The 25,790-nt window shown below is 41.8% G+C and overlaps 1 protein-coding gene across 4 annotated transcripts in view; it reads left to right on the forward strand.

Annotated features, from left to right (window-relative positions):
- Positions 1 to 290: 290 nt before the first annotated feature.
- The window catches only part of mapk8b (mitogen-activated protein kinase 8b), a 36,569-nt gene continuing 11,069 nt past the window's right edge, over positions 291 to 25,790 (forward strand). For 2 of the 4 annotated variants that reach the window (XM_085283924.1, XM_085283927.1), the window contains exons 1-8: positions 291 to 582; positions 12,845 to 13,025; positions 15,455 to 15,584; positions 16,208 to 16,266; positions 19,000 to 19,138; positions 20,838 to 21,003; positions 23,119 to 23,190; positions 24,946 to 25,128. In XM_085283924.1, the coding sequence (XP_085140050.1) occupies positions 12,904 to 13,025; positions 15,455 to 15,584; positions 16,208 to 16,266; positions 19,000 to 19,138; positions 20,838 to 21,003; positions 23,119 to 23,190; positions 24,946 to 25,128 (871 nt within the window). In that variant the 5' untranslated portion in view covers positions 291 to 582; positions 12,845 to 12,903. Of the gene's footprint in view, positions 583 to 12,844; positions 13,026 to 15,454; positions 15,585 to 16,207; positions 16,267 to 18,999; positions 19,139 to 20,837; positions 21,004 to 22,247; positions 22,359 to 23,118; positions 23,191 to 24,945; positions 25,129 to 25,790 lie in introns of those variants that run through there. The other 2 variants (XM_085283926.1, XM_085283928.1) reach the window with 2 other exon arrangements.

Below are 25,790 nucleotides of genomic sequence, written 5' to 3' on the forward strand. Positions count from 1 at the left end.
TTATTTTTTATGTGAACCTGTCTTACATTTGCTTGATAGCTAGGTGTAGAAAACAGCTATAAAACTGATAATACTTTGTTAGCGCTATTTTAAATGTTACTCGTCACTTTTGTATAACGTTTTCAGTAGAAGATGAGTAGTTATACCTTTCAGGTTTTTAAATAACCCTTTAGCAAGGAGTTAACATCCACCCATTCCCATTGAACGCGACATCATTCCAAAACGTTGCAAAACCGTCGCTTCCGCTTTGCAGACGTAGCCGCCGGGAACGCGCAGGCGGTTTTGAACGCCCCCTGGTTCTCATTGTGCAGCCGAGGAAACATCGGAAGGTTTCGACGACGTTGGTATGAAATGGCAGAAACTGCCTGGGTCGCGGAAGCACTGAGACTAGGTTGCGTAGAAGCTACACATGTATCTTGCGGTGTTCCCAGCCTGCTAGTGTGACGAAACGGGAGTGTAACCGGAGTGAAGAAAGGGATTAAAGCGCTGTTTTCCTCCTAAACACCGTCCAGCTTGTGTCTCCGGCAGCAGGCAGCGAGTGGCGACTGCGGGGTCGACACTGTTGGAATTAACCAGAGAGGGGTGAGCTCGACATATGGATTTTTTTCCTCCCACTGAGACATGTTTGACGTGTTATTGTCAACTGCTGGGAGGGGAACGGACAAATGTGGGTCACACACGTTACTCTAAATAGGTGTCACCATAACGTATAGGGTGACCAGCACCACAGCAGGCAGGACAGGTCTGGCCTAAATGGTACAAGGCAACCAGAGTGAGCGGCTACACTGGGAAGTATACCTATCCATGTCATTAGCACAGCTTACACCGCCAAGCGTGAACCGGGTGGTGTTTGCCACTCGTGAAATCCTCAAGGAAACCGCTATGACCTCCAGCTTGTGCTCACCTACATCCCCAGTGTAAACAGAAATCACTTATTAACGCCTTTGAATACACCCTGTTTTTATTCAGCACCGGTTTTCTGCTTTTTTATGTTTTGTGTTTGGCAGCATAGCTGTACAGCTTGTAACATCACAGAGGTATAAAAGTATCAGGCTCAGACTGCAGTCTTTGTGCTTGTGTGTGTTTTTAATGTGATGATTTAACCTGCAGATTGACAAATGTACTCCTTTTTTTGCCAGTTGCATCAGTGTGAGAGCATTTCTTAGCTCCTGTCTTTATTATAAACAGGGATGAGATCAGAGGATTGTGTGTTTCTTATCTAACACACGAGATTATTAGCTGTATTAAGAATTTTATTATATGGCCAAAGTTGGGTTAGGCAGAAATCACCCCAGGTTGCAGCTTGTGCACTCAATATGTGCATCTTGGTTACACTGAAGTGCTTCTGTCGTCATATTTGGGCGATGCAGCTCTCACAGTGCACTGCACATTGCTAGCGGGGCTTTTGGGAACAACCTGCCAAGAGGACAGGGATGGTCAGGCCAAAAGATCCAAGAAATCTGATTCCTGCACCAAAAGCAAAAGGTAGCCTGCAGAGCCAGGATTATGAATCCACATCGAGCCCACTCTGACATCTTGATACTGAAATGTCCGAGGGATTATAAGCCTCTTAACTTGTGAATTTTACCATGGTTTCAGCTGATTTGTGTTGTCTTTTTGTGACAACTGTTTGTATCTAGACACCCATCAGCAGGCCATTTTATTAGTAGACACAAGTGTGTAGCATCATTTTTTTGGAGAGTGGAGTCATTGTTTGACATAAAACCAGTCATCACGGTAGCGATGCAGTGCTCGTCCTGCTTTAATTCTTCTGCTGGGACCAGCCCTAACACAAATACAACAATTAACCCAGCACGTCACAGTTCAAACAGTCACAGCTGAGAGCAGAGACGGTTGTGCCTCTCTGCACTTTTAGATTATGGACACAAAAGGTTGGTCCATATTGCTTTGTTTTTGCCTCCAGAGGCCCTAATATCATATACATTAACCTAAATAAATTAAGCTTCTTAAAAGAAGGGCCCAGAATTTCTGAGCAGGAAACGGAAACAATCATTTTTTTGTATATTATGAATTGTGACACGTCCTCTTCGTTATCTGCAACATTTTACACACTGCTCCGGTCGTCTTTGTTGTTTTCAGACGTCGTCTGTGATTTGACATCGCTGTCACAGTGTTTGCTACTACAGTATTAAATAGTAATGTTAGACTGTTATCAGTTATGTATACATACTTGGGTTGTGGACGTGCAGTCTCATATAATGCATTTATTTACTGTAAACAGCATGCTGATAAGACACTTAAGCGGAGCCAGTTTAAAAATGCTAAACTAGCCGACAGGGTGGGGGGAAAATCCAGTCTGTCAGCAGCTTATCCAGCTGCCTGGTTCGGTACCTGTAGATTGTCACCATTCTAAAATTTTCATCATCATCCATGAGCTGAACTTCTTATATGTTGGCGACAACAATGATGATGCTACCTGCAGGTCCTAATTGAAATAGGCTTTCAGGCTGTCAAACAGTGCACTCTTCAGTTTGTAGGAATATTTTGTGTTTGACCAGGCGTTTCCTCAGATTAGATGTATTGCCTTGTATTGAATTTTGAGCTACAAATAATGCAGAAAGCACTATTTTGAAAATGGAATCACACCTGAGACTGCTTTCTGCTTTCCACTGCCTCCTTTTCGGCGCATGTTGTTCTTCTAAACGTCGCGGAGGTGGCATCGGATGCTTTGGGTCCCTTTGTTGTTCTAACCCATTTTTTTTTAAATTTATTTATTTTAAAGTCAAGCCTTATGTTGTCTCACACATTAAAAGAATAATTCCCAGTGTCATCCTCAGAGTGAAGATTACAGCTCATTAACTCTGGTATCAGATTATTATTTGATACTGGCAGATACCTAAAGCCAAGGTATTGGTATCCTATCAGCACTGGAAAAAGCTGAATGAGCAGATCCCCAGTCTGGAGCCTAGGGGATGGGTCTATTTACTGGTATTATAGCATGTGCCCCTCTGCTTTATAGATTGGTTAAGCTTTTCTTGTGGTGTGTTTCCTGTCTGCTACCATGAGGCATGTGATACTCACACAAATTAACTGCCTGGGGTTTTTTGTTGTTGTTGTTTTTCTTTTTTTAAAATTTAGGTTTTTCTTATTCAGAGTATTGTCAATTACTTGATCAGCAGTTTGTCAGACAGCTTGAAATCTAGGCCAAGATTACAGGAAGTTTAACAATAAACCCCCCGTGGTTTGTGTCTGCAGATGGCCATGAGAGAAGTGTCATTCAGGGCCTTCATTGGTACCAGAATTTGGCACTGAATAAGGCCTTGTGAGCTCTTATCAGCAGCAGCTACTTTGGCTGAGTGCGAGCGCTTTGAAGATAAAAAGCGATACTGCTGGTGGAATCGACTGTGGTCACCCAGATAACTTGGAACTGTTTGATATTTGCAAGAATTTCGCGTTTATGGTTTTTCTTTTCTGGGTGAAACGGAACAAAGGTAGACAAGATGGGAAAAGAAGGATCAGCTCCCAGCAGTGACAGCGTGATGGACAGCTGTGTGGGAGAATATCTGGACAGGAGCGGCAGTTCAGAAGCCATATCTGCTACTTTTTGACACAGTTATCTGTTTAGTTCTGTCTGGCTGTCAGAGACCTTATTTGCCCACCACCAGTGTGTCAGTGGATGGCAGTAGCTGTGCCACATGTGCTTAATTTGAATTCTGATACAGCTGCAACTTTCATGTGCCACATGTGTTTATAAAAGCGGGTTGATGGGTTTAAAAATACTGTAGTGCTGTAGTATTGTCATTTATTTTCAGATTAGCATGTACAAACGAATCCTAATTGATAACTGAGCCAGTTGTCAAAAAACCTGCGCCACTGCTATGGCAATTTTTCTTTAAGAGATGTCTTAAACCTTAGTTCTACTGAGCTGCTTCAGTATGTTTTCACATGTGTAAAAACATTTATCATTAAGAGCAGGATAATAACATACATTAGCTAATTAAATGGTTGGAGCTGGTGTCTTAAGAAAACATCCCTGATGCTTGGGCCTGGCAGAGCGTTCAAAAGCCAGCCTGGCTGTGGTGAGAGCAGCTTACACTCGGAGTCCTGCTTGGTTTTCATCTGGAAAACTGCAGAATCTTACCTGTACAGACTAAATAATTAATAAGCTAGTTTAACAGCTTCTTGCACAGTTAAATATTTCCTGATTCATGTTGAGACAGAAATGATTGCTGCTTTTTTTCCCCCCATTCAGTTATATGTAGATCTTGGCCCGTCTTACCTTTGTGGTCGTCTAGGTTTGTGCTGTTGTGATTATAATTTCTTATTCAAGTGGTTCAAACCTACCTGTGTAGGTTGACTTGATTTGCAGCTCCACAATTCCTTTACATAGATTATTTTATTTTCATGCAGGCTTCCACACATGCACGATTCGCTGCTTTCTAACAACTGAGGTTGATGGGGCTGATAGCTTGATACACTCCATCAGATTGCTGAGTTCCATCTTAAAAGGAAGCTGGGGATTTACCTGTCTCACAGGGATCCTGAAAACCTTTGCACTGCTCTTCCTTCACATAGGAGAAATGATCATGTACCATTTGTTTAGACATACTCTTTGCAGCGCTGGGATAGAGCTACACATACTAAGTAAAACAGAGCTTGAATACGCCCTCTCCCTCCTGTGTGGCCTATATTTGATATGCTAAATGACTTTTTCTGAAAAGCGTGTCCAGGAGTGTTTTGCATGGTATTTCTGGTCTGTGCGCAGAAGGATACCTCTGGCAAATAAAGCTGACATTTTTGCTTTGTGGTGGATGCGGCTAAATGTTGTACATGAAAGAAGCTGAGCTCATTTGGATTGAACGGGGAACTGAATATGAAAGTGACGTGGAGGCCTCAGAGTATTCGCTGTCAAAGTTACGCTAGACATAATTGTTCTAGTAAATTCTTGCATAGTTGCTATAGTAGTCTAATTAAATGATTGAAAACTGAATCCTTAAAACCATTGCTGTTTCATACTTAACTTCATTTAAGAGCTGCTTTGAAGAAACATACTGATGACAATTTCTTTTCCTTTGATTCAACAAAAGCTGGTCAGCTGGCAGTTTTACTGTCGCCTTGGTAGTCGGCAGCATGCAAAGTGAGAAAAATTAAATATCTTCATAGGTCCATCTAGCTGAACTGGATAATTTAAATTATTAAAACAAACTAGTGGGGCTTTACACAGTGAGACCTGACCTGAGCATTATGATGATGATGATGATGAGGTAGCCTTTATTTGTCAGTTGCAGTTGCTCACAACCGAGATGACAGACCTTGCCAACCGTACATACAATACACAAACATCACATTGGGGAGACAGGTCAGGCCAGGTAGCAAGGGGGAAAAAAAACATCGAAATGTGTTACACAAAAGGATAATACAGGAATGCACAGATATCAACACTAGGGATGGGTATTGATAAGATTTTCATGATTCCGATTCCATTTTTGATTCTGTTTAACGATTCGATTCTTTAACGATTCTCTTATCGGTTCTTTTAAAAAAAAAAAAAAAAGGAGAACACTAAGGTCGATTAGCTTAGAACTTTTGTTTTATATCTTCTCTTTGAACAAGATAGAAATTTATGAGTAACATGGCCTTACAAACCCAACAGTGACATCTTAAGAGATCCACAGCCTACGGCTCTTCAATGGGGTGTCACAGGGTCCCCAGGAAAAAAAATTGTAAATGTAAAATAAAAAAATAAATATTCTTCTGTAGCAATTACACAAGAATATCCAGTAATGTCCCTGCCTACTATTAAACACATTCACTTACTGAAAATCGGGGCATCTGTTGTGGCAAATGGGTGCAAGCCTTTTACCACAAACTTAGTCACTGCTCGGTGACATTCGTCTATCCTGGCCTGAAAGGAGACGCTACCGGTAGACTGCAGCCAGAACTGCCAGCATCTGAGCCAGACTCTGTCTGTCTCTCTCATCATGGTCACCTAAATGCACAGCAATGGCAGGTTTTGTAATAAGACAGATCGCGCTAACATAATATGCACTGTTAGTTGATTATTTATCCGCCGCATTAACGGGAGAGGACGTGCAAACGTTACTGCTGCTGCTGGGTTGAGATTCACGAGTCCGGAGCGGAATTAAAAACACGACATTCATTTAAGGTCATCGCGTGTTTTGTGAGCAAATGCTTTTGCATATTCGTAGTGTTTCCTCCCTTAAATGAAATATCTACTTTGCAAGTATTGCAAGTTGCCCTGTTGTCATCCGTTCTCGTAAAGTGTAATCAAACTTTTGAGCGTTTGAGCCGCTTAGGCGCCGTGTTTCCTGCCAGGTAAATGACGCTCCGCAACGTGGTGACGTCATTCAGGGCGACTGGAACTGAATGACGTCAGTGAAACAGTGGGAGCCGGTTCTCAACAAGAACCAGGTTTCGATACCCATCTCTAATCAACACACCATAACACAATAAAACACAGACAAGCAACATAGGAGAGTATTCCAGTGTGTACAGCTGATCTGGGACCGCTGCAATCTTCGATTGCGCCTCCAGCTGATCCGTTGTCCACATTGGATGGGAGGTAAGCAGGAGGCGTTGGATTCGGGGGAGGGAGGGTGATAGTGAGGGCGTGTCAGTATCAGTGTACATGTTTCGTGTGTGTGCATGTGTGTATCCCGTGTTCAGCTGAGAGAAAGTGTCACCACGCCCGGTTAAGCGAAGGTCAACAGTCTCCAGTGGACCCAGGTGGCCTTGAAGGAGGGACAAAGAGTTCTGACAACAATCCTGTTATCATGGGAAGAATTTGTTGTTCCAGTCGGCTTCAACCTTGGCAGGACTTCAGCTGGCGCCAGGGGGGCCGCATGAGTGAAGATGATGAATGTTTGGGTTTAGTGCGAACAACTGCATCCAATTTTTACAGTTGGTCTAATGTCCATCACTGGTCACCAATTATCTCAATTCCCGTTGTTCTTCTCCAAGATTTTATCCATATTGCGTTCAAAACACAGTCTGAGTACTCAAAGCCCTGCTATCGTCTATCATGTCTGCCAGACTTATGGGATTTTGAACAGCTGTAGCCGCTTCTTGTTCTTCGATAAGCCAGCTCCAATCAGCCCGAACTCTGTTATCGTGGTTCCAAATTGGTAGATGTCGTTCATTGTCCTCCATCGAGAGTGTCGCCAGACACACGACGCAACCGACCATCGAGTATCCGGCAGCAAATGTCTCCGCAGGACAATCGGGCTCTCCCAAGCCTAGCAGGGTGTCAATTCCATTACAGGAGCAGTTGATCAAATCCATAATTCTTTAGGTTTTAGAGAACAAGACTGGGAAACTCTTTGAGGGTTAGAGTTAGACGAGACTAGACAAACACATAGAAGCAGCAGCAGGGAAGATAAGGGAGGGAGAGGGAGAAAGATGTGTCCACCTCTTCCGAGAGCCAAAGAGGGTTATGAACCCAATCCAGCATGTAGTTGAGCCAAAGAGACCAGTGCAAAGAGAGAGATCCTAAACACAAGAATAACCAAAACAATCTGACTGTGTGGTTCAAAGACACACGAGTTAAAAGGTGCGTTTGGTTTAATTTGGTTTAGTCTGTGGACTGAAAAAGACAGGGACCATTGGGCTTCTTATCTGCACTCAGTTCAAACGCCTGCATCACTGATGGTATGGGCTGCATTAGCGCCTGTGGAATCAGCTTGCACATTGGAAAGGCACCATAAGGGCTGTAAGGCTCAGACTAGTGTCGGTTGAAGCATCGTAGAAGAGCTGGTTGGAGTTTAAGGGAAGGATGGCTGCAGGTTTAATGTATGAGGGACATTGAGTGCACAGTTGGATACTATTACGTCACATTAACACAGCAAAATGTTGCATTTTCCTTCAGCTGAAATGCCAATCCAGAGAGCCTGTGTAGGTAAACTCTGATTAAAAATGCATGAAGACTGTTATTGAATTTAGCAGCTAGCACATTTATTATTGTTTCTCCTGCTGTTTTGTTGTGTACCCTTTGTTGTATACACTGTGTGTCTTTTTGTTCAACATCCAGCAGCACACTTCTTGCTTGTGTTCAGGGTTGTTTGTAAGTTGTGCTCTGTATTCATCCCTGTACCTCTTCGCTGTCCGGCTTAGATGCCGAATTTTGACATGGTTCTGCAACGGGGAAGAGAGATGTTCTGATCAGAGTCAAAGAGAATAATGCAGCAGGAGAGGAGAGGGCACAGATGAGGAGAAGCAGAAAAGACAAAACACAAGCAGCGCAGGCAGAGCTGTGTTTACAGCAGGGTGGCATGTGAGCCAGTATAAACATCCATTTCTGAATGAATCTGTTGTTTTCTTGTAATTCGGGTTTGTTAGTTTTAATTAAAACTCAAAAGATACGTCTTCAAACAGACGCGCATCTCATTTTTGATACTTGGAATTAGAGCCAACAGCTATATGCAAAACAAATAGTGTATTTTTAAAAATGTGGCAGGAGGCACATTATTTGACGTGACTACCGCCGCGTTTGAAGAAACGCAACAAAAAGAATGTGACCCCGTGTGACGTAGACCACTTCAGAATGTGGTCTAACAGATCCAGTCTCAGTACGTATTGGGTGCTTTCACAGCCGTCACTGTTGGGCAAGCGCAGTGACTCAGTTCCTTTCTGCACTGCGTCTCAGATGTGACTCAGGTTTAACTGAGGTGTTCTTGACTTCAGTCCTTCAAAGCAGCGTTGAAGCAAAAGTGAAGAAAATGAGATAAAGCTGAATGTTCTAGCCCTCAGCTGTTGGCTGTGTTTTCTTCTGTTCTTTGAAATGCACCTGTGTTGGTCACGTGGAGGGGCAGCAGCAGTAATCACTGTTTGTTTGACTGAAAGTGTGTTCTGGGTTTTATACTTATGCATTAAATGTGCCATAGGTACTTGACCCTTCTGAAATCCTACACTGTGCTGTATCCTCATTAGAGATGGCACGATACCACTTTTTTATGTCCGATACCGATATCATAAATTTGGATATCTGCCGATACCGATATGAATCCGATATAGTGTTTTTTAATCAACAAAACTGTTTTTTAAATATCTTGCTGCATTTTGTATAAGTTCATACTCAAGTTTAAAACAACAACTACACTAAAGCTATTCTGTTATACCTGTATGCAAAAAATTTTTTTCATAGTTCAGCAATACTGATCAATCTAATAAACTTAAACCTACACCATCCTCCCTATTCTGGTATTTTAAAGAGTACTTAGCGTAAATATTAAGCAACCTAACTAATAGGGTTCCAACTCCCAGCAACAACAAAAATAAATAAATAAAAAATAGGGAACCACCCCTCACGCTCCACCTCATGGTGCTTAATCGACGTAATCAACCTTAATTTGATGCAGTGTGAAAGAAAATGCACAGAAATCAATTATTTTTCAAGAAATATTAAATAGATTCAACATCTTTCTTCAACAAAATTGCAGACTGCACAGATGGTACCTTCCCAAAGGAAAAAGTACTATAGCTTACTAGGGTGGATATATATATATATATATATATATATATATATATATATATATATATATATATATATATATATATATATAACTTAATAGTCACTATATACAGTAATTGACTTCTATTCATTTTGCATCAAATTAAAACTTTGGGTGTCAGATAATTATTTATTAAAAGCTAGACATTTTAAATGAGAATAAGAAAGAAAAGTATGTCTTTGTGCCCCCTTTTCCCTGTTAATGCCCTGTCGGCCCCCCTGGCTAAACTTTGCTAGATCCGCCCCTGCACAGTTACCAGCCGTCAGCTACGTAGAAAAAGATCCTCGAGTAGAAAGTAATATTAAATACATTCTAACAACAGCTGATCAAGCTTAAACGTGCTGCTGTTGTTCAGCCGCTGGTTTCCTCTTTCTGGTGCAAAGTGGGCCAAAAGCAAACTAGAGACACGGACTCGCGACAGAAAAGCCGATCAGCTGATCATTAAGCAGTTTCATGATTGAAGTAGCAGCAAGAAGAGGCAGTCGCTTGTTAAGCTTAACGCAGGAATGCTTTACATTCAGAGATGGACTTACACACTTGCTTTACTTCTCTCGGGGATAACTTTGTCGGAGATGAAATGCCGGGTTGCTAGCGAAGCTCCAAATGCTATCCAGACCACTGACAGGTCCCGCATGCCACAGCCGCTCTATCACGTGATGCATACTGCTCCGACGTGCTAACATTCTGAGGTGAGTTACGGCGTGTTGCAAGTTTTGTGAGGTGCTTTCGTGATATTTAATGGATCGGATTACATTTTTTATTTTTCTCCGATATCCGATCCAGTAATTTAGGTCAGTATCGGACCGATACCAATACGTAATATCGGATCGGTCCATCTCTAATCCTCATACACACCTTCTTAGATATACTACATATTGAGTCATCACAGCCATACCACATCTGCTGTTTCTGCTACTTATGCCTCTGCTGCCATTTTTCAAATTGACTGGAACAGAATGATTCAATTCCAAGAGAGAGACCCCACCACTAACTAATGCTTCAGCAGTGAAAGGATAGAGCAACACAGGCACACTACCCCCAGGTTTAAAAGCTGGCACTGGTATCGGTCACTTGCTTTCTAGATTAATCTTAGTAAGTAATCACAGAATTTAAGATGACTCCACTGCTGTTATAAAGGGGTTTTTTCCCAAATAATATCTTCCATACCAAAACAGTATTTGTTGTTGTACTACTCTTACCAACAGAGTGCTTTGTTTAATATGATTTTGTTAATAGACATATTTCTTTGAAAGCTATCCTAGATAATAAGTTCTTAATTTCTGTGTATCAAACAGAGTAGAGGAGGTTGGTGGGCTGACTGATACTAAAAAGGAAGAGGGTGGGGTGTGGTCTGCCTGCAGTAGCTGGAGAAATCCAGTTCAGGGAATGACCCGTGGAACGTACAGCTATCACTACACAGCCAACCTCCTCAGCACAATGCTCCAAATTCCACTAATGATTTGTCATCTTCATCTCCTGCACGAAACCCGGCTTCCTTCTTCCTCTGTGCCTTGATCACTGCTCCCGTCGCCCTGACCTTTGGAATTTATATATGTGTGCGCAGGTCCTCTGGGCTATAAGTTGGATTGCAGAGGCTTAGTTGTCATTACAGTTGATGAAGCTTCCTTTAGGATTCAAGACACGGCTGGTTTGATTTTTCTGAGATTAATGAGTTCTTCCGGGTTTGAATGGGGGGGAAGAAGCGGAAGAAAGCAAGACAGGATTTGTACCATTATGTTTTGCGCTGCCGTAGACCTGATCACTACAAGTCAATTATTTTCAAGAAATAAATCTGATTTTGTTTGGTACAGATAATGATCCTAAATATTCATTATGACAGGGTCATACATAATGCTAACACTGTGAACATTTGATTAAATGTAACCGATAAGATAACTGCTTCCTCCTGGCTTGTTTGATTGAATTAACTAGTAGCCATTGTGAGATAATAAACTGTGTCAGACGGCCTATATTGTGGGATAGTGTATGGAAATACTTTCCTGAGTGCTTCAACAGAAATTCTTCAAATATCCGTTTTAAATTCGGTGCAGTTTTCTTTTCTATAAGAAAACTATAACCTGTAGATAAAAGATGGACCTAGCCACTGTCACATCACTCATTAGTTTTGAACTTTCGTTTTTGTTTTTTATTTCTTTCAAAACAGTATAACCCCTTTTCCCATTAATACTTACTCGGACTCGGATCGACTGGTTCACAACCCAGTGTGCGTGCTTGTCATCATAGCAACACGTCTGGGCATCCAGCAATGTAATTAATTTGCAACATGAACGCTACAACAAAGGTGGACATGTGGCTTTTTGTGAGACCCGGGGAACACAGCCATTTTGTTTTGTTTCTTTTTGGGGGGGGGGGTTCGGTGGCTTCAATTTTTGTGAACGAGACGCTCTCATGACTCATTCAGTGATGCTACTGCGGTGTGGCGACGTCACATTTTAGTACCTGCACGGATCGCTTGTCATCCCGGTCGAGCAGGTACTAAAAAAGTACCTGGTACCAGGTACTATGACCTTATGGGAAAATACTGAAAACCGTGGCGAACCGTGCCGAGTCGATCCGAGTAGGTACTACTGAAAAAGAGGATTATGTGACTGTCAACTGGAAGAAAGGGTACCACAGAGGAGTGATCAACTAATATATGTTCCTGCTACCTAGCTTGGTTAGTAACCTGTGTAATTTTGAGCACCAGAGAAACTTAAGAGCAGACTGTCACTGTGCCTTTAAAGCCAAATCTATTTGTTTATGTGCTGTGCAGTTGATCTGTGGGTATGGACTTTTGGAACTAGTCCCACATGGTGACTGAAGTAACTCCAGTTTTTAGAACTTGTTTACTTGCATTTCCTGAACAGGAAAGCCTTGAGAAAAACACTGTTGAAAATGTAGCTTTTCTGTTTTGTTTGATGTAATGAGTCAGTGAGGGTGGTCTTTGCTCAGATCTGATAGATTTGTTCCTCCAGTCTCAGCACAGTACAGTGTGTATCATTTACTCGATGATTTATCTGCTTAGTCTGTCAATTGTAGCATTTACAGACACACGGAGATGCATTTTCAACACTTTTCTGCTTTGTCATTCACATTTTTATGCACAAATTGTAAATATGCCAAAAAAGAAAAAGGACGGTGGAAAAATAGTTATTGGCAGAGATAACAAACGGCAACTTGGATGCTGGTAGGACCTGTTCGTATACTTTGCCTGGGGACAACTGTTTATGGCTCACTGATTTTACACTGGGCTTTAAACATAAAGAGGGTGTGCTGTAACACACAGCTATAGTGTTTCTTGATTGAAACGTGTTCTAGAAATCTCTATAGTCTGATCTCCTGTTAATACTTTGCAGGTCTTGAGAGGCGAGCTCCATTTGGATGCCCAGTCACCGATTGTGTCCAAGACTTCACCATGAACCGAAACAAGCGTGAAAGGGAGTACTACAGTATAGATGTGGGCGATTCAACTTTTACAGTTTTAAAGCGCTACCAGAACCTAAGACCCATTGGATCCGGCGCACAGGGAATTGTTTGGTGAGTATGTTTACTTTCTGCTGACCCAGATGACAACCTTCACTTGCAGATTGGTCACTTCTTTACTCAGCGAAAAGTTAGATTTAACTTCACCACCAAAACCTGTCTAACATTTGATGAAAGCTTGAAAAGCACACCTTGGACTTTGCCGGCTGCCGTTGACGAAAGTTGATAAGAACAGATGTAAAAAGAGCAGCATAAGTTGCATACAACACAGAAAATTGATGCGTAATATTCTATTTGTTGACAGCACCGTGTGGTGTTATCTTTCCTGTGAAGTTTTGTTGATGTGAGAGGGTTAGGTGTTGGAGTGAACTGATCCACACCACAATTGGTTTCTAAAATTTTCTAGGGGTTTTTTTTTTTTTTTTTGGTATTCTTTCATATTTGCAATGAGCCATGAATATATATATTTTTTTTTTTGCTTATGCATCAAGTGGTTGATTGATTGGCCCATCAAAATCACATGAGCTGTCAGAATGAATCCATTTCAACTTGCTGTCATTAACCTTCTCTCTTCCTCATACCAGGTAGGAATACCAGAAAACTGATGCACAACACAGTTAAGAGTGTCAGCTAAGACTTTAGCTTGTCATGTAAGAACTTGCTGGCTACAAAATCTCAACAACTGCAGTGCTTAGTGCTGGAAAAGGATTAATAGTGGGCCTGTTAAACGTTTCTTTATTTTCTGTCCCATCTGTAATGTTACGACGCCGTGAGGTCGTACACACGTGATCAAAGTTTTGTTTAAAGTAATAAATTCAGGTATGTACAAGTAATCCCTAAGAACCAAAAGCTCAGGCTTGACACTGCTCTAAATGCTCAGTTTCTTGTCTGTTATGTCAGGGAGAGGGGATATTCCTAATATCATCAATTCAGGCATACAGACCCACTCACATGAGGGGTGGACTACAAAGCAATTACAACACAGAGCCCTTTTTAACGTGCACGTTCTGCTTCAGGCATTCTGCACACTCACATTTCTGCACCATCTGACTCTAGTCCTCACAAAATGACACAGTTGAGTTCCACCTACAAGAGAATCCGCTCATATGAAGATTATAAAAATATTACTAGAAAATCCTACAGAGGGATGCTACATAAAACAATTGTAAATGTGTTTGTTTGTACACTTGTTTGACTATTCATTTTATTTCTATGACAGCTGCACAGTGGAGCTCTTTAACGTGACATTTAAGAGCATTTGCTGACATTTTAGCGGCATAAAACAGAGCAGCACAGCAGGACTAAACATGTTCGCGCATTTTCTACAGTTATAACTAAAGTTCCTCTGACAGTGTAAAGCATACTTGGCATTACTAATGTACATCTCTGTATATGAAACATCACTTATGGCCGGCATTGACAAGAAAAGAATTTGGGTCTACGTGGTGCTTTATCCAGCCAATTATAAACCTAAGCTCATTGGCAGCGATGTTGTTTTTGTTTTGTTTTTAACAGATAGAGTAACCAACCTAAGTTTAAAGTAGGAGGAGGCATTATGGGCTGTCCGAATGTATTGCTCAATAGACAAAGTTTGCTGACTCATTCTGCATAGAAATTTCCGATCCTCAGTTTATCCGTTATTACCAACTAAATTTGTTTCTTTTATTTAAAAGGAAACCGTACGGGTGTAAAGATTTAATATTTTGGTTGCAGAAATGAAGAAAAACCAAGCTTAGTTGTTTAAATAATGTAAAAAATAGGTCTCCCTCTCTCTTTCTAAGGCCTCGGGGAGCGTGTTATATGTTCTATTAGATGGATTTCTAAAATTCTCTCAAACCACATATGGTATATTTGGTCAGATTTAAAACCGAGCAAGGCATGCTATTTGTCAAATGATTATATAAAAATGCTTCAAAAGGCGCCGCAAACGTGGTCAAGACTTCAGGTCGAGTGGTTCTGTTACTGGCTGTGAAGCTGTAGCTTTCTGTAACCTTTAAACATACACAACATCGAAACCTTATTTGATGATTTATATCAAAATGTAGTTCGTGTATGGCTTTCATGACCGGGGAAATCATTTTTTGGTAATGGGATGTAAACATGTTTGTTTCTATTGTAAAGCTGGTCATTTAACCCAGGGGTCATTGGGCTTTATGGCAGTTTGCAGAACTACAGATTTTTGGACTTAAGTGCAACACAAGGGATAACTTTTTAGAGACTGCCACATTCAGTATAGCTCCCCTTAGGTGTATATTATGGGCAAAATATTAGCAACAGACTTGGCTCACTTTAGTTCAGTGGCGCTATTTCTCTCTTCCTCTGCTCTTCCTTTCCTGTCAGTCTCTACTGTCCCTAATAAATAAAGCTGAAAAAGGCAAAATCTTCATATTCCTTTGGCCGTCAGGGAAAAACAACAAAAACAAAGAACAATTTTTAACATCCATTATTGCTGACTGAATTTCTCCTGTACTCCTTCACCCCAGTTCGGCGTACGACCACAACTTGGAGAGGAACGTTGCCATCAAGAAGTTGAGCCGACCCTTTCAGAATCAAACTCATGCAAAACGGGCCTACAGGGAACTGGTGCTAATGAAATGTGTCAACCACAAGAATGTAAGAGCCAGAATTTAATGGCATTTTTGTTTCTTTTGCATGATTTGAATGTTTTGGTCTAATTCTTTAGACGTTAGAGGATAGCCTTACCTTTTGACTGTATAGTGTAGGTGCATTTCATGTAGATAAACCTGAGCATTGAATAGAAGTATAATTTAAGCAGGAGCAGAGAATGTACAGTAGAAATTAAAGGGGACAATTAGCTTTGAAAAGTGTTAGCAGGATGCATTTAAATACTATTCTCATTCCTGTCCATTACAATGATTTAAGTATTGATCTTTAGAGTCACTATATTCAGAGTTGTGTAAAGTATGAGTCAGCAGGGAAGCAAAAAGAACTGGACAATATGTTTGTTTTAAAGCAGAACCTGCTGAGCGCCACACATGGAAACGAACCATAAAAAATAGTGTTTTGAATGACCACAAACTTCTCGGTGCTGCTGCCTCGGAGGTGTGAATGAGGAAACTATCCTGCTGTTATTCATAAATAATGCTAACGCTTCCTCGTTTAACTTTTCAAATTAAGAGTTGGCCTTCGTGTCCAGGGACGTGGATGTGAAGATGTTGTCAAATATACAAAACAACTCCAGCAATTACACTTTTTTTTTGTTGTTGTTGTTGCAGATTATTGGGCTGTTAAATGTATTCACACCACAGAAGACACTGGAGGAATTCCAAGATGTGTGAGTATCAGCGAGTCAAATCGCAGCTGCTCAAATCAATACAGGATACAGAACGCCGGGGGCTTAGATGATCTTTTTGGGGGCTTAGCCGGATCTCTTGTTGTGCCTCACGTTAAATACTTCAGGGAAATGATGCTTTATAGTCAGTGGGATGTCAGGTGTGCACATTTCATGGTGAATATTAGAAAAGCACAGACTGAATCAGCTGGTGACAGGAATGAACCAGTTTTCAGGCTGATTGGCCACAATCTGTCACCAGCCTGACACTCACCTGTCAAGAGCTGTAGCTATACTATATACAGTGGGGCAAAAAAGTATTTAGTCAGCCACCGATTGTGCAAGTTCCTCCACCTAAAATGATGACAGAGGTCAGTAATTTGCACCAGAGGTACACTTCAACTGTGAGAGACAGAATGTGAAAAAAAAATCCATGAATCCACATGGTAGGATTTGTAAAGAATTTATTCGTAAATCAGGGTGGAAAATAAGTATTTGGTCAATAACAAAAATACAACTCAATACTTTGTAACATAACCTTTGTTGGCAATAACAGAGGTCAAACGTTTACTATAGGTCTTTACCAGGTTTGCACACACAGTAGCTGGTATTTTGGCCCATTCCTCCATGCAGATCTTCTCGAGAACAGTGATGTTTTGGGGCTGTCGCCGAGCAACACGGACTTTCAACTCCCGCCACAGATTTTCTATGGGGTTGAGGTCTGGAGACTGGCTAGGCCACTCCAGGACTTTCAAATGCTTCTTACGGAGCCACTCCTTTGTTGCCCGGGCGGTGTGTTTTGGATCAGTGTCATGTTGGAAGACCCAGCCTCGTTTCATCTTCAAAGTTCTCACTGATGGAAGGAGGTTTTGGCTCAAAATCTCACGATACATGGCCCCATTCATTCTGTCCTTAACACGGATCAGTTGTCCTGTCCCCTTGGCAGAAAAACAGCCCCATAGCATGATGTTTCCACCCCCATGCTTCACAGTAGGTATGGTGTTCTTGGGATGCAACTCAGTATTCTTCGTCCTCCAAACACGACGAGTTGAGTTTATACCAAAAAGTTCTACTTTGGTTTCATCTGACCACATGACATTCTCCCAATCCTCTGCTGTATCATCCATGTGCTCTCTGGCAAACTTCAGACGGGCCTGGACATGCACTGGCTTCAGCAGCGGAACACGTCTGGCACTGGGATTTGATTCCCTGCCGTTGTAGTGTGTTACTGATGGTGACCTTTGTTACTTTGGTCCCAGCTCTCTGCAGGTCATTCACCAGGTCCCCCCGTGTGGTTCTGGGATCTTTGCTCACCGTTCTCATGATCATTTTGACCCCACGGGATGAGATCTTGCGTGGAGCCCCAGATCGAGGGAGATTATCAGTGGTCTTGTATGTCTTCCATTTTCTGATGATTGCTCCCACAGTTGATTTTTTCACACCAAGCTGCTTGCCTATTGTAGATTCACTCTTCCCAGTCTGGTGCAGGTCTACAATACTTTTCCTGGTGTCCTTCGAAAGCTCTTTGGTCTTGGCCATGGCGGAGTTTGGAGTCTGACTGTTTGAGGCTGTGGACAGGTGTCTTTTATACAGATGATGAGTTCAAACAGGTGCCATTCATACAGGTAACGAGTGGGGGACAGAAAAGCTTCTTACAGAAGACGTTACAGGTCTGTGAGAGCCAGAGATTTTCCATGTTTGAGGTGACCAAATACTTATTTTCCACCCTGATTTACGAATAAATTCTTTACAAATCCTACCATGTGAATTCATGGATTTTTTTTTTCACATTCTGTCTCTCACAGTTGAAGTGTACCTCTGGTGCAAATTACTGACCTCTGTCATCATTTTAGGTGGGGGAACTTGCACAATCGGTGGCTGACTAAATACTTTTTTGCCCCACTGTATATGTGCCATGTATGAATGCACTTTAGTTGCCCTGGATGTGTTTCGAAGTCGACAAGATGTCCGTGTAAGTAGCTGTAAAATCAGAGGGGAATGCTGGGATGTGGGGGAAGTGATGGTTACCAAGAGTATGATGGGAACGAACATGATTAATGCCATCCTTTTGAAGCCCAGAGAGTGTGTGTGTGTGTGTGTGTGTGTGTGTGTGTGTGTGTGTGTGTGTGTCTACTCTGCTGTGTTTGCCTGATTGGAGCTAAAAAGGAAACTGGACAAATCGTAGCCAGAGGGTAGCGGGGCCATCGCAGAGTTGGAGGATGAACACTGCATTTGCTTTGGTGTTTGTTTACTTGAATGTATACCGGCACATACATATGTGTACCCATACTATTGGTAATGCATTGTAGCCAGTTTCAGTATTTTATAAGCTGTGTGCAAGCACAGGTTCTGCTTTGTAAATGATCGTTCTCACACAAAGATGTTGCTTTGTTTTTTGTTGTTGTTGTAACGGGAAAAAAAATCTGTCAGCGGTTTCTTACTCCATGTAGTGACTGATGATGTAACAGCTGACAACTGTGATAACATCATCACTGTTTGGAGGAGATAACGTACTGTCACTTCCAAAATGCCAGGCAAATAAAGCTGATTGGGTGAGAGAATCTCACACTTTAATGTCGCTTCATATTCTATTGGCATGTAGGAAACGTAATACAGAGTCAGGCACGTGCACATGCTGCATCTATACACTGTAATACACCCACTGAAACAAACATAAAAAGCCCCTGTGTTTGTTTGTCTCTGCCTGTGTGCTTATTTGAACCTCTTTCCTTGCAGGTATCTAGTAATGGAACTGATGGATGCCAACCTCTGTCAGGTGATTCAGATGGAGCTGGACCACGAGAGGCTGTCGTACCTGCTCTACCAGATGTTATGTGGAATCAAACATCTGCACGCCGCAGGGATCATACACAGGGTAAGCCATACCAGGGGGGCCATATATGCAGCTGTACAGATGTGACTGGGAGCAGTTGCAAGCTGAAGCTTACACTGAGTTAAGTCTGTGTTTTTATGAATTTAAAGTTTCACATCAAAGGAAAAATATGAGACTACTGAAAGATATCGAAGTGTAGTAGTGAAAACACAGTAGGGTGGTTGGAGGAAGGCAGTGACGGTGGTACGTTTTTGCTGACCAGTTGTGCAAACCAATGCTTAAATCATCTCTAAGTAAAATGTGATGTAATTTAACTTCCTGCCATGATATACACTATAGATGGCATGCTTGTGGGCTAAGCTTTATGGGTTCTTGCAGCTTCTTTAGTGTGCAGACATAAAAGTGGAACCTTCCAGCCCGTCCACAGGATAAGTTTGCCTGCTAAAATGTCAAGGCGCTCTTTTAAAGCTGCAGTTGACTGGATCTCATTGCATTTACATTTACTGACGTTTCTAACATGAAAGCACCAGATAACACAATCACACATTTACAGGTTGCAGTGGAGACACACACTGCACACTTGTCGTTACCTTGAAAGATCACACACAGAATGACAGTACACATCCTGAGGCATCAACAGCTGTATGAATAGGTTTTTCATATGGACACACTTACAGAGTGACTGGCAGCCTCCTGTCAATCACCCTCAGAGAGATGTGCTCCAGTAGATTAGCAGAGCTCCTCTTGCTCTGCCAGCCAGAACTAATTGAACCGCAGGCGGAGCTAACCAGCCTCGCTCACACTGGCACAGCTTGGCACGCGAAGCTTTCATCAGGTGAACAGATGCAACGTGAGTCACGGATCGCCAGAGATCGTGCTCTCGTTTTTTGGGGGGCATTGTCTCAGTGATCAGAGCTCTCTGGTCTGTTTCAGCTGCTCAGAAGCTACCTATGGAGGTGGCAGTATGACTGACTGTGGTTTAGCCCTCCAGTCTGATGTTCTTATGATTAACAAGTGATGATAATTATTATCAGGAGGATTTTCAGCTGTAGCGCATTAAAGATTTCCTGAAATTAGCGTTTGCCAGTGAGTACCCTTCAGGTGTAGTCTGTTTATTTTCTTCTCAAAACCAGACGAGGCTCATTAAGATGTTATCAGATTAGCCTGCATGCAAATAAGATTGAAAGGGGGAAATTATTGCAATAAATCACCTGGCATATGGCCAGGTTGTAGCCATAGGCAATGAGTCTTTATCGCAGGATTGCTTATAGTTCCTCTCGATTCTGTCAGGTTAGCTTCAGAAGAGAGGAGACACCCTTGAGCAGATGGGCTGTTTTTTAAGTTCTTGTAAGGAAGCATTGCCAAAAAAGAGCACACAGGGAAATGAACACACTGAACTCAAGAGAACAGATAAACAAGGATGAAATGGTGTAACCAAACAAAACAAAGACTTTGTGGTTACAGTGATTCATCATCCTTTCGGTGGGTATCAGCTTTTCATTTAGTAGAGGAGAGAATGATCGCCTCTTCTGAGGGAAAACAAACCCTGATATTTGAGCCCCATTACACCAGCGACTGTGTTTCCCATATATAGACATTTCTAGGAATATTTGTCCCTGCACCAAAAAAAAGTCTCCTTGCAAAGCGAGTTTGATTTTCAGTCAAGTCTTTTAGTTGTCTTTTGTGAAATGTTTAATCTATGTCAGGTTGTAACTTTTGCGGTGGTGTTGTGTTTGAACAGGACCTGAAACCCAGCAACATCGTGGTAAAGTCCGACTGCACACTGAAGATTCTGGACTTTGGTTTGGCCCGGACGGCCGCCACTGGTCTCCTCATGACGCCCTACGTGGTGACGCGTTACTACCGCGCCCCTGAAGTCATCCTGGGAATGGGCTACCAGGCCAACGGTAAGTGCAGGAAGTGGATGAAGCGGCTTCTTGACAGCGACCGGCTAATGAGGAGCTGCTGCCTGGCCTGCTGCATGGCCCTCACCCCCTGAGATGTTTCAGGATCACTTCCCAAACACACTCTCCCACACACAGGCACACACTCCCTTTTCCTGTAAAGGTTACGCTCAGGGGGGGGAGTTGGCATGTGTGGCATCGGTGCTTTGTGGGGAACTTCCTGTCTGAGGACTGTGGTGCCCAGCAGTGTTTTAGCATGTGTTTGATGTTTTATTAACAGGTTGCCTGAGCTCAGCTCAGCTAAGCCAAAAAGTAAACCTCAGTATGAATACAGGCACTAATGCATGCTTCAGCAGTTTCACCGTGCACCCCTGCTTGAAACACATCACAGTTTGAGCAAGGCAGTCTGAAGCACAGAAGTTGACGTATGGTATAATATGTCATATTGATCCATTAGATGCCAGAGCACCAATATCATATAGTTGAGCAGAAAGATTAGTAGAGGACTAGGAGGACTGTGCTGTGAATTAGTGCAGCCCAAAGCTAGCAGAGATGAAACGAAGCATAAGAGATGTACTGCGATATGTGATTAAAACCTATCACCACTAAAACCTCAGTTCTGTATATAGATAAAAATCTATAACAGTGCAGTAAAAGCTAGGGAGACGCATTGGGTGCAGCTGTGGTGCCGGTGGTTTGTGTTAGATGAGCATTTCCTTTTAAGAAGATGGCCTTGTTGTGGGAAGTCTGAGATTCTCTGCTGTGATTGTGTGAGACATTGACATTATCAGCACTGAGCTGCAGACACTGTAAGGTGAATGCCAGCACAGCTCATTAGGTTACCGTAATACTGGACATAAAATGTCTAGAGAAGCCCACGAGTGCAACAGTTTTGTTATAATGTTCTGTCCTAGTAAGGAAATAAAGACTGAATTCATTGGCTAATAACATGCTGAGAGTCAGGTGGAAGCAAAAACACTAAATGTAATTGGAGAGCTGCACTGTTTGTTTGTTACTTTTAAAATTCTGTTGATTTAAAGTGTACATATTGCCCTAGAGCACAGGTGCAGGTAGTACAAGTCCCCTCTCAAAAAACAATTAGAGGGTCTCATAAAAACTAATGCTCATCAGAAACACTGACCTGATTCTTTTTTTTTTCCTGCTGACTTGTTGCATCTTTCTTTCTTATTTTATTTCATTGTTTTGGGTTATTCTCTTCTCCCTCCTTTGATGCTGCGCATATGTAGTGGATATTTGGGCTGTGGGCTGCATTATGGCAGAAATGGTTCGCCACAAAATCCTTTTTCCAGGAAGGGATTGTATCCTTGAGCTGCTTGTAGCAGTGTCTGGCATTTCATGTGAAATGAAGATGGCCTCAAAACAGTCACCTTTTCAGATCTTCTTTTGTTTCCTGATTTTTATTTTTTGTTATTTTTCTTTCTCATCAAATACATCGCAGCTATAGAAATTCTGTTTCTTGGATTTGCCTGACACCTTGACTTGCAGCCGCCCACCTGCTCTTCCTGCAGATCCACTGGCTCGACTCCCTCCTCACTCACTCGAGCAGCAACACTGTTGCTTCGAGCACCATGACTGTCACATAAAAGACCTGAAATAGAATTGATAGTTTGCTCTGCCATAGCTGAGAAGTGAACTGCATAAAATGCCCTCCAGTATCCTCGAACTGCTTAGCGTATGGCTTTTGTTGTAATGTGAAAGAAAAACTCTTAATCTAAAATTTAACACAAAAAAATGATTTCTTGGCATCATTAGATAACACTTTCCAGCTTAAGTTGCAGTGAGGATACAGAGAACATTAAATTGCATTTTTGCAAAAAAACAAAGTTCTCATAAATGTTAAAAGTCATGGTCTGAAGGAGAAGTAAACATACATTTTTGCAGCTATGATGGAGACAAACACCTGTTAAACACTGATCCAGGTGTGAGAGTGCTCTCAGATGCATGCAGGTCATTTTGCGTCATGTGTCACCTTGCACGAACATCATCGTGTTTATGGATTATAATTTCCCCTCTCCTCTTGTTCTTATTTTCATTTTTGTTTTCCATTTGGTTTTCAGTCCTGCATGCTAATTCGGTGGTTGTCATTTCATTTTTCAGTTGATGTCTGGTCTGTTGGCTGTATCATGGCTGAAATGGTCCGGGGTAGTGTGTTGTTTCCAGGCACTGATCGTATCCTTAAGTTGAACCTCCATCCAAACCCCCGTCCTCCTCAAACGACCGTTGTCCCATCCTCTGTCTGACATCTTGTTCATATCTTTGCACACAAAAGGGGGGGGAAAAAAACCTGCCAAACCTGCTGTTTAATGAGCGATGACGACATTGCGCTCAGGGTCGACATTCATCACTCGCAGTGGCAGAGCTGGAAGAATTGTAGCCATCTTTCATGGCAAATGCTGGCTTCTTACAGCAGGAAAAGTACAAGTTTAATTATGTGGTGACAAGAATAATGGCTCCAATCTATTTAGGTGACCCAGTAAGTCTTATTACACCAAGGTTAGCACTTCTATTATGCTGTATCAGACCCTGTTCAATATAAATGGTTCTAACAAGAAAGTAAACATGCACTACAACCCTATTTGATCCCACTAGAGAAACTGTGAAGCAGTGGAGGGAAAGAATACAGGCATTTTATGCCCTGATTCAAAAAGGTCCCTATATAACAACATATTGTTAAAGAGCTCCTTTGTTTAGTAGTTATGGGTTTTTATTAATGGGCTGATCATGATGTCACCGACTAGTTCCTAGTCTTAAACTTCAATACGACATTAGAATTTCATCATCTAGGTGTATTATGTATCAGACTGTAAAACTGCACATTCACTGACTATCAGTCCGCAGTTGCTAGAATATCCTAAACAATCCTGCTTTCTGACACTTAAAGTAACAAAAATTCACATAATGGACTTAAAGTTTTATTCAGAATAAGTGACTGAGCCCATAAGATCAGGAAAGTATTTACCGAGGTAAATACAAACTTTTACTACAAACTTTCAAACAAGGCTTTTTGCAAACACCAGTATCGCCCCCTGTTGGACACTAGAGAGAATGCTGGTTTTAGGCCCTCCCCAATTGGTTTTAGTTTAAGATCCAAAAGCCAGCTCCACCTTTTATGTGAAAAAAAGGCCACTCTGTAGCTTTGTGTCAATGCCATCCTCTTTAAATTAAGTCAAGGATGATATTGTCAATTGATTTGTTTTTATCTGATCTTTTTAGCAGTGTAGGGTGTTTGGTTGAAAACATGGCTTAAAGGCTAGCTTCCTCATTAGCTTACTACTAGGATGCTAGCAGTCGGTAGCTTTGATTTGTCTTTATGCAAATTATTTACATTCACAAAAGCTGCTAAACAACAGACTAAAGGATAAAGAAAAAAAAAATCAATCATAGCAAATGTACTTTTGCATTAGGAACTTAACAACCAGAGCTTTTTGTTTTCTCAAGGCTAGGTTTCTCCTTCTGTTTGTTCATTCATGTTTGAGGATGAACAAAGATGTGAACAAGCAGTCTGAATGTGTTATCTGTCCTTACATGTGTGTGACTTGTATTTCCAACATCTGGATGTCTTACAGGTGAACCTCACATTGCTTCACTTGACGTCTAGCTATGCAGAGTGCAGATGTTTGAAATATGTGTGTGTATTGTTTTTTTCAGATTGTGTGTATCCCACTCAGCCCATCCTAACAGGTTTCTACAGGAATAATGTGCAAACGAAAATCGTTTAGTTTCAAAGCTGTGTTGTAGCTATTTGTGGTTGTAGTCATTTGCTTTCGTTCTTTTTTTTTGTTTTGTTTTGTTTTGTTTTGTTTGAGCTTTCTTTATCAGCTCAGTATTTGGGGAACATGTCCAAACCAGATCAAACATTCCTCAAACTGGAGCATCTTGTTTTCCAATCCAGCCGTACGCTTTTCTTAACACTATAACCAAAAGATATTGACCAGTGGAACAAGGTGATCGAGCAGCTGGGGACGCCATCTCAGGAGTTCCTGATGAAGCTCAACCAGTCCGTGAGGACCTATGTGGAGAACCGGCCACGGTATGCTGGCTACAGCTTCGAGAAGCTCTTCCCTGATGTCCTGTTTCCTGCAGACTCTGAGCACAATAAACTGAAAGGTAGGGGTGTCTTGTAAATTCTTACTCAAGCATAAGAAGGTAATGAGTGTTGAAACAGTTTTGGTGGATGGTTGTTAGTAGGAGCAATGAGGCAGTCATTAGTTATGCCACAGTGTGTTTCCGTTTTACTGCTTGAAACCACTGTTGTAAAGCTGTGTTGTTCTTTTTTTAATGTAGAATTTATCATCTGTGACCTTTTAGAGGGTTTTTTTTGGGGGGGGGGTTGTTTTTGCATTTGGAAGTGTAACAAATGAGTCCGTGGGTAGTCAGTGAGTACACATTCAAGGACGTATAGATATGAACTTCTCCTCCACATGTGCTTTGGGTTTGCAACCTAACAAATATCTGCTGACAGCAAAGCCAAAGCAAGATCACTGCTCGGCGGCAGTCTTTGCTTAACCACTTATTCTAGAAGCCGGCAGCACCAAAGTTGTTTCTTCTGTGAAGAGGAATTCACCTCAAGCGTGTCTTTCTCTGTAAATGCAGAGGTGGTGACAGGAACACTCACAGTGAGTGCCACAGAGCTGTTGTAAGATGTCGCAAAAAAAAAAAGTCGTTCTTTTTCAGTCCTTGTTACTTCACAGAGGTAGGAACGTGTGATGACAGTGTGTTCCCCCCTCAAGTTCTCTGCTTTAACAACATCAATTAGCTGTGATGACTCA

This window comes from Mchenga conophoros, linkage group LG8, assembly GCF_057382185.1.
Source record: "Mchenga conophoros isolate Kocher_MC1m ecotype Shallow Benthic linkage group LG8, M_conophoros_male_GT1.1, whole genome shotgun sequence".
In the NCBI taxonomy this organism is placed as follows: domain Eukaryota; kingdom Metazoa; phylum Chordata; class Actinopteri; order Cichliformes; family Cichlidae; genus Mchenga; species Mchenga conophoros.